This window comes from Callospermophilus lateralis, chromosome 15 (genome assembly GCF_048772815.1).
Source record: "Callospermophilus lateralis isolate mCalLat2 chromosome 15, mCalLat2.hap1, whole genome shotgun sequence".
NCBI classification, from domain to species: Eukaryota; Metazoa; Chordata; class Mammalia; order Rodentia; family Sciuridae; genus Callospermophilus; species Callospermophilus lateralis.
The window spans coordinates 80,708,036-80,721,661 of NC_135319.1; the positions used below are offsets into that span (position 1 = coordinate 80,708,036).

Consider the following 13,626-nt stretch of genomic DNA (forward strand, 5'->3'; position numbering starts at 1 on the left):
AGTAAAATGAATTGAACATATCTTTCCTATCCTCACATATGAATACACAACCAATGTAGCTTCATGTCATGTACAACCACAAAAATTGGATCCTAAATGGAATAAGTAGTACTTATTCTATATATGTGTGTGTATATATATATACACACAATATATAGAATAATATTTGAAAAGATATTTTAATGTCTTGTATATCTAGAAAGAACAAACAAAAAATCAAAATATCAGCAATTCACACACACAAAAAGAAGTCTTTGCAAAGGCTGGAGGAAGGAATGTGTGAGCTGTTTGAGGAATAACAAAAAGGCTAGTGAGACTAGAAAGGAGTGAATGAGAAGAAAACTAGTTGGAGACATGCTGGAAAGAAATGTATTTTTCTAATATGTTTAAAATTATCTTCTGTGGTACAATTTCCTAGGTACAGATCATGGGAAGACTAATAAACTATTGTAAGGACTAACATTTCCTAATATTGAATCTTTCTTTCTTACTGTATTACTCTTACTATGTCATAGTGAGTTATTATTTAAGCATTACATCTATGGTTTAGAAAAACAAAACAATAACCCAAAACCCTTAACATCTTCTATTTATATGATATTCATTGATGTATCCTAATGTTTAAAATGCCTTTTATCATGGTTGTAACAACCACATTTCTTTTCCTTATTGTTATGGTTTTAAGAATGTAAAATCCACACAACCCTTTTTGTGTTTTCTTATTTAAAGTAGTTATGCTATTGGGAAAGCATTTAATCAGCAAAATGTCAATTCCTCAAGGCTGAGATTATTTTTAACAACAGCCACAATAAACATCAAAGAGTAGCTCTATATTTTTGCTTACTTGGACCCAAACATTCATTTAAAATCCTCAGTCATTTTCAGTTTTCAAGTTCTTCTGTTAGAAAAACACCTCAAGGCACCCAGACTGAAGGAGTAGTGAAGAGTCACGAATCATGGCTTTGTTGAAAACTGACCTCCTTGACCAGATAAGTCAGCTCACTGGGAAAACTATAAGCTTTGTTTAAAAATCAGATTCCCAAGAGGAATAAAACAGGTAAAGGAAAAATATTGCTTAGAGAAGCAGAATTGACCAGAGAGTTGGCACTGCTATAAATTAAACTTTTCTAAAACAGCAGTGTTTTCTGACAAAGCTTGGCCATTTGATTCTGGAATGCAACTTTAAGACTGAATGCAAATATTTCCTCTTCATTTCTAGTCAGAGGACAGAGGGCGATGAGAGAAATTTGTATTCTTGCCATTAGGAGCTTTCCACTATTTACATAGCTTATAGCCTCTTGGGATCTTTGGGTAACTTAGGAAATAAAATTATTAGTTTCTTAAGTTTCTACTTACCATAAAAGAAATAGTTCATCTATGATAATACTTCAATTCAAACCTGATTCAGAGAAATATGTTTAGAATTATTTTCTGTGGTACAATTTCCTATCTCTTCTTTACTGACCCTCCCCATCAAGGTCATAAGGAGAGGTTTCTGAGGATATTCTGTGAAATGAGCTCATTTTGATCTCATCAGTATATTCAGGGTTATATTTTTACTTATATTTAAATTGTACACATTGGTAGGTTTAGTTTTCAAACACAGGACAGAGAAAAACAAGAAGTTAGTTGGGTTAACAGAAAGAAAAAAAGAAATAAAACCAAACATTTAACAAACAGGTGACTATGAAAAGCTATTTTATTTCCGTAGAGTTAACAACTTGTCAAAGAGGAATGGAAAAGATACAAATGTTTTTGTCCCTTTAGTTCCACTAAAATGTGAAGACCCTATACTAATAGTATTAGACCTTGTCTAACTTTACCACCTTAATCTACTGATGTCCTCAGTGTGTGAATCAGTAAATGGGAGGCATTTGTGGTATTTGCTCCTAATGACTTCATCTTTCCAAACTCTTGTCATTTTATTTTATCCTATACTTTTTTCCATACTTGCCAAGATATTTTTGTATTAAATGTTTTGATCATGATATATTTTAAAATTGTTACTGTAACTTCTAGTTTATTGACTCCTTAGGTCTTGATTGAGAGTCAAAAATGTAGAAGTAAAAGGTAAAGACAAATATAGAAAGTCAAAATGAAGAAAGATGAATAGTAAAAATAAATCCAAAGAAGCAGAAAGGGCTTCAAAATGGATAATTAACAAAAATTTAGAGAAGAGGAAAGTTATAGATATACCATTTTTATTAAACTTTTGAATAGCTGTCTACTTTTTTAGTTTTTGGTATAGAGGCTTCATGTTTCAGGTTATGGTAAAATAATACAGTTAAATGCCAATATGTCATATAACTTTATTGTTTTATATTCTTCCCTTTTAAGAAAGGACAGGAGTGCAGTGGGAATTTTTAGCTCTTAGTGTTGATTGCTGAAACAAAGCTTCTTAATTTATGAGCTTGTAACAAAGTGTTTTTGAATTTGAATCATAGGTTTACTTAAGTTTCATTTAAAATATACTCATTTGATTTGTAGTATTTTCTTCATTTTTAGGTTTTGACAGGTCTTTTATAACATCTGTCAGCAACAGAATTAGGATTCAAGAATATTAATTTTGAAAGGCATAGTTCTTCAAATACCTCAGTAGATTAAACCAGATTTTGTCTGTAGGCCAGTATTTGGTCTCTCAAGCATTTTCATGGGCAATCATAGTTACTATATATTCATGTATATAACATACATATGTAGTAATGTACACACACACACACACACACACACACACACCTGTACAGTTCATTCCGACTTTAAAAATATGCCATCTCCTGAGATATCGTATATATATTGTGTGTGTGTTCTTGTTTGTCCTTGTTTTCAATTTCTATATAATTTGATAGATTTAATGTTTTCTAATTTTTGTCTTAGGTAAAATACTAAAATACCTCATTCTTCTTCCCCCAATTTTTAGAGTATTACCTTAATTCCTTTGATCATGTAAAGTGTTTCTGTCTAATCTATCTGATGTCTTTCTTAAAATAGGGTTGATGAGGATGATACAAGTACTGTAGGTGTAGGCAGATGTGCTGTGATCTAATATAAATGTAAGATTATATTTTCAATTTTATTTCAGCCACTTTTTAAAAAAATGCTGATATTTCTAGACCTTTTAGCCATAATATTTCAAAATGTCTTTTCAGCCAACTCTTTGCCTCTGGACTAGACTATTCCTAGATTCTTTACTATTCAATGTCTTCTGGGACATAGGTTTCACAACCTGCCTCTCACCTTGAGAAAGTTCTTATAACTAACATAAATCTTGCTTCCTGCAATTTAAGTTGAATTTATATCCTTTTTCTTTTCTCTGTAGAGATAGGAACAGCCCATCCAAAGTGATGCTTTCTTATGAGGGCCAATATTGAACACTGTAGAAAAACTATTTTTAGTCCAGCATCTTTTTTAGCTTTTACATATCAAAACTCCCTGACTTTCATCTCAATATTTGTCTCAGGAGATGCCACTTTTAAAAGTCTAAATAAAATAATAGTTATATATCTAATATTAATGTTTAATGTATCTTTTTCTGCTTAGAACCAAATGAGGTACTAAATTAAAAAATGAGTTCCTATGAGAAACAGGGAATGGGAAGGAAAAAGGAGAAGGGAAAATCTGTAGATTGAATACCTAAAGGGATGCTTTTCAGATCGTACCAGCTTAGCAGCATTGCTAATCAACTGTTGTAGGCTCTGAAAATAAAAATGCTCTTGAAAACTCTGCCAATAAAAGTTCTCAAAATCTGAGGAATTTAACAGGTTTATGTTTTATTTTATGTAATTATAGTCATAGGATTGAGGTTTTGCCTGGATTTTATAAAGTTTATCTGTTGTATAAATGATTTATTCATCCATTATTAATTAAAAGAATAGAAACTTATTCTTTAAAACAAGATGTCTTGAAGTCAAATTTCATTGTGTATAGTCAAAAGCTTTAGTACCTAACCTTAGAACTGTGCTAGGTACGAAGAGGAAAAAGAAAACACATTCCTGCCCTTGAGAAGTTAATGGTCTTATTGGGAGAAATGATTATAAACTTATAACTAATACAGTACTTATAAGATAGCATATGTATAGTAAGATGTTTAATGTGAATTTTATTTTGCAAAGATTAATACAGAAAATGTTTTATACTGTGTGTATCTGTTCTATTAACATAGATACCCTAAAAATCTAATTGTTTCATTCTGATTTCTGTACTTTTGAAGGTTCAGCAGTTTTCTGAAAAATCCTTCCTCTTTCAGCTTTTGAAAACTCATGAAAATGCTTTAGAAAGACAGTGCAATGAAATCACAAACCAAAGGAGTGTGCTTCTCCAAACCTTTGTAAGTCTCCAACCACTTAGAAAAATCTGTTTCAATAACCTTGTCAAGAAGTATTTCCATATACTTAGGTATACTTTTAGAAAATTATCTATATGCATATTGGCAGATAGTACTATTCAGATAAGTAAAAAGTACTATTCAGATAAGTAAAAAGTATTAAGTGCTATTTAAAACCAATTGGTAGAGTAATATAGCTTGAAAGAGATCTATTGGCAGGGATGTAACAGAAATTATTTGCAATTGTAATAAGCCTAAAGGAAAGAGTACAACTGATTTGAATTGCTCAGGCTTTGAGACCTTGGTTTTAATGCTTTTGAAAGGTAGAAGTGTTCATTCTTTAGGCACATTTATAGATGTGAGTGAAAGGATGGGTATTTTTATCTTTTTATCTTAAGTCTGAGGCAACAAACTGAAAAGTAGTTTTGAATGCCAGGGTGCTTGGAGATGTGACTTGTGATTAGTTGACATTTTAAAGAAAATACATTTAAAGATATTAAAAGTACAGGTCAAAAGTCAGAACCAACCGATGTGATGGTTTTGAACAAGTCCAGATTCTGAATGTGGCCCATAATTATTTGACATCTCTTAAGAGAAAATAAAAAATAAAATCCAAAAATGTTTAGATTCTAACATTGTTACAAAGTTTAAGTTTTTGTGTTGTCTGAAGTTTTGGTAATTCCTATTTCCTTACAATGTGTAAAATGTTATTTAGAGCTGCTTTTGAAATTAATATGTAATTTGCTTTCATCAGTCTACATTTTTAAAAGTTTCCTTGGCCAGATACCATGGTGCCTGGCTGTAATCTCAGTAGTTTGTAGAGTGAGGCAGGAGAATCTCCAAGTTCAAAGCCAGTCTCAGCAACTTAGTGAGGCCCTAAGCAAGTGGGGAGTGGCTTAGTGGTTCAGCACCCTTGGGTTCAATCCCTGGTACAAAAACAAAAACAAAAAAGTTTTTTTGGATGTTCTTATCTACTTCTTTGTCTTTTCTTCTTTTTTTTTCTGTAAGCAGTAATTCCTTTGAGTATAGATTTTTAATTTTCAAGTTTAGTAATTATTTTGCCACCCAATTTTGTATTGTAGTGATAAAATAGCATGTGTGATGATAAGTTTAATTCATAAATAAACATTGGTATAATGATGAATGGTAGAATTTCTACTTAAGGATAAATCTTTCATCTGAAGTTAGTTTGTTGTCATTGTTTAATAGTTTCAGTTTTTAAAACAGTATTACTAATGAAGTAAAGCCATTTATAGTAATACCAGAAATTATTATTCTTATAAGTTTTGTTGTTAATAATTTTAGATGATTGTATTTTAAATCATTAAAGAAAAATATTGCAACCAACATCACATTTGATCTTTTATTTCTGTATTTCAGGAGGTTACAAAGAAAAGAGTGACAGAGGAGGAAGAAAAATTTATTAAGGAAATTACAGACTTCAATAATGAGTATGAAATAACAAAGAAAAGAGAGCTTCTGATGAAAGAAAATGTCAAGATTGAAATATCTGACTTAGAAAACCAGGCAAACGTTTTGAAATGGGGTGTGAGTCCATACGATTGATTTATTTTTCTGGCATTATTTAAAATAGCTTATTTTGAATGAATGAATTTTTTAGAAATTTTGGCCTTTTCATAAGAAAATCAGGTTATCGTATAGTTATTTGCTTGTATTTTTATCCTAATTGTCCTAATGAATGTATTTCTTTTTTTTTTTTTTTTTTTTTTTTGGTACTGGGGCTAGAACCTAAGGGTGCTTTATCACTGAGCTATATCCATAATCCTTTTTAGAAATATTTTTTCATTTTGAGATGGGGTCTCACTAAGTTGGTGAGTGCTTCACAAATTCTGAGACTGGCCTCAAACTTGTGATTCTCCTGCTTCAGCATCCAGAGTTGCTGGGATTGCTACCACTGTACCTGACTGTGAATATTAGTTTTTTTTTAATTGTGAGAAGTATTAAATTCTTTTTTAAAAGTATTTATTTTTTAGTTGTTGTTGGACACAATACCTTTATTTTATTTATTTTATGTGGTTCTGAGGATCGAACCCAGGGCCTCACTCATGCTAGGTGAATGCTTTACCTCTGAGCCCCCAGTATTAAATTCTTTAGAAGTACATGTGACATTAGAGTTTGGTCAGTCATTCACTATTAATAACTATCAACTACCTGTTATGTAATAGACACTAATCTAAGTCCTGGGGACATGAAATTTAAAAGTGGAAAAACAAAATATTTAGGCAAATATTTTAGCACAATGTGATAGAAGCTATTTTAGGTTTAGGACTAATGCTATTATTCTTATTTTACCAAATGCAACTCTCCCCAACCTACTGTGTAACCCTACTTCCTGTATAAAACTTCCTGTATAAAACAGAAAGTAGGGTTACACAGTAGGTTGGGGAGAGTTGCATTTCAGGAAAACAATTATGCAGGTAATTGCAATTAAATTAAGATATTAAAGTGGTTGCCAAAGAGAAGAGGGAGAGAATTAACCCATTTTTGTTCTATCATCTCAGATATAAATTACCTATAAAAATTTAAATATAGTATATACTATGTAAGTACACAATACATAATTTTTCAATAAGAATATGATTATACTAATTATACTATTGATTAATATTAAAGCTCTAAATTATTATTTTCAATCTATTTTAATATACCTGTGTCAATTTTGTTGAAATATTTGCAAAATTGAAAACTTGGGACTTAATGGGTTAAAGGGATATTTAGGAAGAATACAGAACTTTGTAATTGATTAATGTAGACAGAAACAGGAAAAGTCAAAAATAAGCCACAGTTTTCAAACTTCAGAGATTCTATTGTAACATTAAAGTCCAGTATCTCTTTATTTAAATCAGATCCAGTTGCAGATGAGATATCTTGATTATCATTCCTTATTTAATTTTTTTAAAAAATATTTATTTATTTATTTTTTAGTTTTTGGCGGACACAACATCTTTGTTTGTATGTGGTGCTGAGGATCGAACCCGGGCCGCACACATGCCAGACGAGCGTGCTACCACTTGAGCCACATCCCCAGCCCCCCTTATTTAATTTTTTCTTGACTAAAGACCTAAAAGTAGAGAAGATAGTTATTCCCTCACATGTCAAATACCCAGTGGTGAGAGAGATACAGGATAATTGCAAGAGACACTCCTATTTAGAAAGGGGGAAAACAGGAAAATCATAGGTGTTATTGCTCCATAGCAATTCTGAAATCCAATTACAAAAATAATGGAAGTTCCTTAATCAGAATTCAATTAATGTCCTGCCTGGGAATGATTATCCATTACTCTTAGCTCCACCCACTGTGCTCTTGCTTCCATTCCCTGCACCATTCCTTTTCTTTTCATTCTTTTATTGTTCTTTCTTCCTTTTCTTTTCTTTTTCTTTTTTATAAAAGATAACTGTATATGTAGGTGCTACTTTGCTTAGCTTCTGTACTGTAGAAGATTGGGTATTCAAAAGCTCCTTTTTCAGTGTTACTGTCTCTGTCCATTTCATTTCAAACTTACTATGTTTATGACAATATAATTCTCTTAAAAACTTGGTGAGTCTCATATAAATCTTCCTTATGTTGGCTCCATTAGGAAAAACCCGTAATTACAAATTTGTTTCTTATAAGATCTTTTTTGGGGGGACTTCTACTGAAACTGCTGAGGCACAGGATCCTTTAGCTTCTTAATGGCCTTTAGTTTGGTTCTCTGAGGCATTACTCTGGATTTTTCTGAAATCAAATCTAAAGATTTTAAATATATATCCTAGGTTTTGTCTTTAGACCATGGTTTCTTAAGAATATTGTGGGTTTTATCTTTACCTTTAAACCATTTTAATGGCAAGAATCCTAGGGGGGAGGAATCTCATATTAAGGCTACCACAGGTTTTCATTTTAATTCCTAGAAAAATTAATAAAGAAAAAAATATAAAGATTCATAGCTAAAAGACAGTACATAAATTTAAAAAGAGACTGTAAGAAATGTTTATGTAGTCTGAAGGAAATTGGGAAAGGGAAACATAGGAACAAAAACCACAGAGGATAGGTAGAAATAATAAAATGGTAGAATTAAGTTCATCTTTGTCAATAATTAAATTGTTACTGAACTAATCACTACAGTCAAAAGGCAGAGCTAATCAGAATAATATAAAGACTGTATTGTCTACAAGAGAGTTTAAAGAAATTTTAAAGAAATAAAGAGGTTGAAACAAAATGGTGAAAAATAGTTCATTTAACCAGTAAACATACAAAAGCTAAAAGGGCTATATTAATATTAAATATAATTGAACTTAAAATAAAGAATTTTACCAAAAATAAGCAGGGAATTTTATAGTGAGGAAAAGGTCAATTTTAGTAAGTAGAGTAGATGGAAATCATACATACTATATCCTCAAGTCATAGGAGTAAATTAAAAATCAGTAACTACAAAATATCTAAGAAAACACTAAATATTTGGAAATTAAATAGCATACTTGTAAATAATTCATGATCCAGAGGTAAAATCAAAAGCAGTTTATAAATATTTTTAACTTGAGTGATAGTATAGATTAAAAACGAAATTTTATAGTTAAAGCAATGCTTGGAGGTACATAGGTAGTTTTTTGGGGGAAAGGGTACTGATATTAAATTCAGGGGCACTCAACCACTGAGCCACATCCCCAGCCCTATTTTTTATTTTATTTAGAGATAGGGTTTCACTGAGTTGCTTAATGCCTTGGTTTTGCTGAGACTAGCTTTGAACTTGTGATCCTCCTGCCTCAACATTCCGAGCTGCTGGATTACAGGCCTGTGCCACTGCACCTGACATATAGGAAGGTTTTTTTTTAATTTTTTTTTTTTTAGTTGTCAAGGATCTTTTATTTATTTATGTGTGGTGCTGAGGGATTGAACCCAGGGCCTCACACATGCCAGGCAAGTGCTCTACCAATGAGCCACGACTCCAGTCCCCATAGGTAGTTTTAATGCTTATATTAGTAAAACAAAAAAGAATTATCTAAGAGCAACGATATAAAGTTTTACATGATGAATCTAGATAAAGAAAATCAAACAAAACCAAAGTAAAAAGAAGTGAATTAAAAAACTAAAATGGGAATTAAAGAAATAGAAAACTGGAAAAATTAGAAAAAGCCTGCACTCTCCCAAATCAAGGTAATATGTTGCTAATTTAAGAATAGGAATATAGAGCACTGGAACAGGAAGGTACACAAATATATATGCATATTGGAAATTGGTTTTTAACAAAGATGGCATGGCAGTTAAGTGGGAGAAGGTAGAGTCTTTTTTCAATAAGTGATGCTGGAACAGTTGGACATCTATTGCACAATAATGATGATCCTTAACTCCTACTACATGCCATATTAAACCAAAATGGGCTTATGTCTAAACATGAAAGCTGAAATTATGAATCTCCTAGAAGAAAACTTGGTGGAAAATCTGCTATTTTGTAATGGGAAATGATTTTTAGATGGACACAAGAAACATGAATCATGCAAGAAAAAAAAAATTGGATTTAAAATAAATTGAAAAGATACTTAAGAAAAAAACAAACCATGAACTTGAAGAAAATATTTGCAATGCAAATGTCTGCCAATGTTCTGTTACCCACAATGTATTGAACTCTTAAAATGTAAAAATAGGAAGGCAACAAAGCCAATTATAAAAAGGGGGAAAGATTTTAACTTCACAATAGAGTACCAGTAATCTGTGTGAAAAGATACTCAATGTCCTTATCCATTAAGGAAATTAAAACCACAATGAGATTCACTGTATATTCTTTTAATAAAAATTTTAAAAACTAATCAAACCAAGTGTTTACAAGAATGTGGAACATCTGAAACTCACATGGTTGTGATGAAAATGTAAGATAAATGGTACAGTTGCTTTGGAACATTTTTTTGCAGTTTATGAACATATTAAGCATACATTTACCATATAATCCAGCCACTATACAACTAGATAATCCAGGGACATGAAAAGTGTGTCCACACTGTTATTAGCAACTTTATTCACAGTAGACATAATCCAACATAATTTACATCTTCATTAAGAGGTGAAAAGATAGACAAAATTGATATGTCAATCAATGCAGTAGATTATTCAGCAATAAATAGCTAAAATTCAGTACATAAATTTAAAAAGAGACATATAACATGGGTGTATCATAAGATAAATAATGAGTAAAAGGAGATAGACAAACTGCAAACTAATCTATAGGAATAAGCAGATTGCTGATTGCCTGGACCAAAATCAATGCAAAGAGTCACAAGAAATCTCTGAAGGTTGTTGATAGAAATATATGTGTACTTGTTTGTGGGGGTGGTTTCACAGGTGTAAGTGACTGTCAGACTCATAGAATTGTATACTTGAAATGGATGTGCTATATGCAAATTATTCCTTTTTAAAATTGAAAGAAAAAAGTTCATGATATTGCAAATACTCTTGAAGTTCTCTACTTTGTGTCTTTTTTTTTTTATAATCTTTTATCACACTTTACCTTTTTAATTTTAATAGTTTTTCTTCTGTGGTACCTGATACTGCTGATTCTTATACTTTCAGAAGATCTATCTTTAGGTATTTCATGACATTTTCATATCAAATTTAATCTCTGTTGTGACAGAACTTTGTTTTGTTTAATGCCCCAATCCTCACCAGTATGAATGAAATAATAATAAGTTGATAAATTATTCAGAAGGAGAGAAATATCCTTTTGCTTCATATGAATCAGATATGAAGATCATGTAAGTAGGTGGACCTAACCTGACCTAGGTACTTTAGACTTCTCTGAGCAAGTGAAGTTCATACTGAGATCTGAAGGATGATATTGATTAGGCATGTGAGAGATTTAAGTGTAGATGTTGATTAGATATAGATATTGGATATTTAAGTCATGAGCTCAGACAGATGTCTAGGCTGGAATTATTAAATCTTAGGAATTCCTAGGGAGAATGTATTGAAATAAAAAGAAAAAAAAAACAGCAAGAAAGATGAGGATTTTCAAGGCACTAGAGGAAGAAAGTCATCATGGAGTCTGGAAATGAGCTTCAAGAAAGATGGCTGAGACACTAGAATCTAGAGTTTGAAGCCAGCCTCAGCAACAGTGTGGTGCTGAGCAACTCAGTGAGACCCTGTCTCTAAATAAAATACAAAAAAATAGGGCCAGGGTTGTGGCTCGGTAGTCAAGCATCCCTGAGTTCAATCCCCAGTAGTACCAAAAAAAAAAAAAAAAAAAAGAAGAAGAAAAAAATATGGGCAGGATACATTACCTTGTGATTTCTGGCTTAGTTATTGAATGGTATTTGAGAGAGTGATCAGCCTACACTGAATCCTCCAGAGCTGTCAACTATAAAAGGAATAAGAAGCAGCAGTTGGAGGTCTTTAGAACCTCTAACTGTGATGGTCTTTAGAAAAGTAGCAGATTGGGGTACTAAAAGAGGAAGCGTATTAAGCAATTAATAATGGATTAAACAGCAGGATGAAAGGAAATTGCAACCATGAGCAAAGGTGAGTCTGATGTTTCTCTGTGAATAACATGGGGTCTGGTAACGGAGATTTGAAGTCAAGGGGAAGTTTTCTAGTGAGGAAGTAGGGTCATCCCCCTCTTCATTTTTTTTTCTTTTTGAGATGGGAGATATTTGAACATATTTAATTTTGATAACTTGGAGCCAGTAGTACAGATATAGGTAGAGTTGAAGATTTGGAAATGAAGCAAAGTTGCCAGAGAAGGCAGGAATAGGACTGAAGGTGGTATTTTGAGAATTAGAAAACAAAACAAAAACATCTGGGATTAACCTATGTGACCATCAATAGGGGACTCCAACTGAGTTTTTACCTCACTTTACCTTTTTGAAGATATTCATATGGTAAAACCTAATGAAATTGCTAAGTACAATGGAAATATCTAGAACCTTAAGGCCAAATTGTGCTCCCTGGGGTATTGAATTATTTTTCTTACCAAAATAATTAAAGGAGACTGCCTGTTTTCCTATAATATTATTTTATACCATTATTAATTTGAGTATCATCAATAATTTTAGTCTTTGCCAATCTGACATGTAAAAATATTCTTATTGGTTTAATTAGTATTTTGTTAATTTTACATGAAGTTGAATTTACTTTCCTGAATTTGCTGACAAATTATATTTCTTTTTCTGTGGATAAAAATGACTTGTCTATATTCTTTATCTTTCTGTATTTCTTTGTTTCTACTAATTTACATGCTTTTTGGTAAGGTAAGGAAATTAGCCATCTGTTGTATATATTATAAATATTGCTTTTAATTTTTTAAAATATTTCTTAGTTTTAGGTGGACACAATGTATTTATTCTACATTTATGTGGTGTTAAGGATTGAACCCAGTGCCTCATGCATGTGAGGCCAGCACTCTATCACTGAGCCACAATCCCAGCCCCTACTTTTAATTTTATTGTTTACTTTTGACTTTACTCAGTGTGTGTGTGCACGCGCGCGTGTGCGTGTGTGTGTGTGTGTGTGTGTGTGTGTTTAAATGCCACATAGGTATGTAAGATTTTTTGTTACTTTAATTATTCTTTTGCTTTATGGTTACTGAATTTTGTCTCTGAGAAAGGCTTTCTTTCTTTCTTTTGTCTCTGTGTAATGTTAATTTAAAAAAAAAAAAAAAACTTTTCCCATGTTTACTTGTTATCTTCTGTTCTATTTTTTCCTATTTATATGTTCTGTCCACCTAGAATTTTTTTTAGTTTAAGAGTTTAGGGAACCCTCTTTATTCTTTTCCATGTGACTTACCAGTTAGTTGTTTAAACACTATTTCATAATTCATCTGTGTCCAACCAATTTTAAATTCTGTGTTTATCATATATTAAATTCATATTACATATGTATGTGTATATATAACCTTTCTGTACTCTGTCTTCTCTATTTTGTTCTTTTTTTAAATGGTTTTTAAAATATTGACACAATATCTTTATTTATTTTATTTATTTTTATGTGGTGTTGAGGATTGAACCCATTGCCTTCATATGTGTGAGGCAAGTGCTCTGCTGCTGTGTTATAACCCCAGCCCCTCTATTTTGTTCTTAAATATTCTTTTTGGGGAGCACCAGGGATTGAATTTAGGAGCACTCAACCACTGAGCAACATTCCCAGCCCTATTTTATATTTTATTTGGAGACAGGGTCTCATGAGTTGCTTAGCACCTCACTTTTGTTGAGGCTGGCTTTGATCTTGCAATCCTCCTGCCTCAGCCTCTGGAGCTGCTGGGATTACAGGCATGCACCACTGTGCCCAGCTGTTCTTAATTATTCTAGTGTCATCATTTGATTGG

At 31.8% G+C, this 13,626-nt stretch overlaps 1 protein-coding gene across 1 annotated transcript in view; it reads left to right on the forward strand.

The window, feature by feature from the left end:
- The window catches only part of Ccdc172 (coiled-coil domain containing 172), a 52,222-nt gene that overhangs the window by 15,322 nt on the left and 23,274 nt on the right, over window positions 1-13,626 (forward strand). The window contains exons 3-4 of the mRNA XM_076835275.1: window positions 4,208-4,324; window positions 5,702-5,867. Coding sequence (XP_076691390.1) covers window positions 4,208-4,324; window positions 5,702-5,867 — 283 coding nt within the window. The remainder of the gene's footprint in view (window positions 1-4,207; window positions 4,325-5,701; window positions 5,868-13,626) is intronic.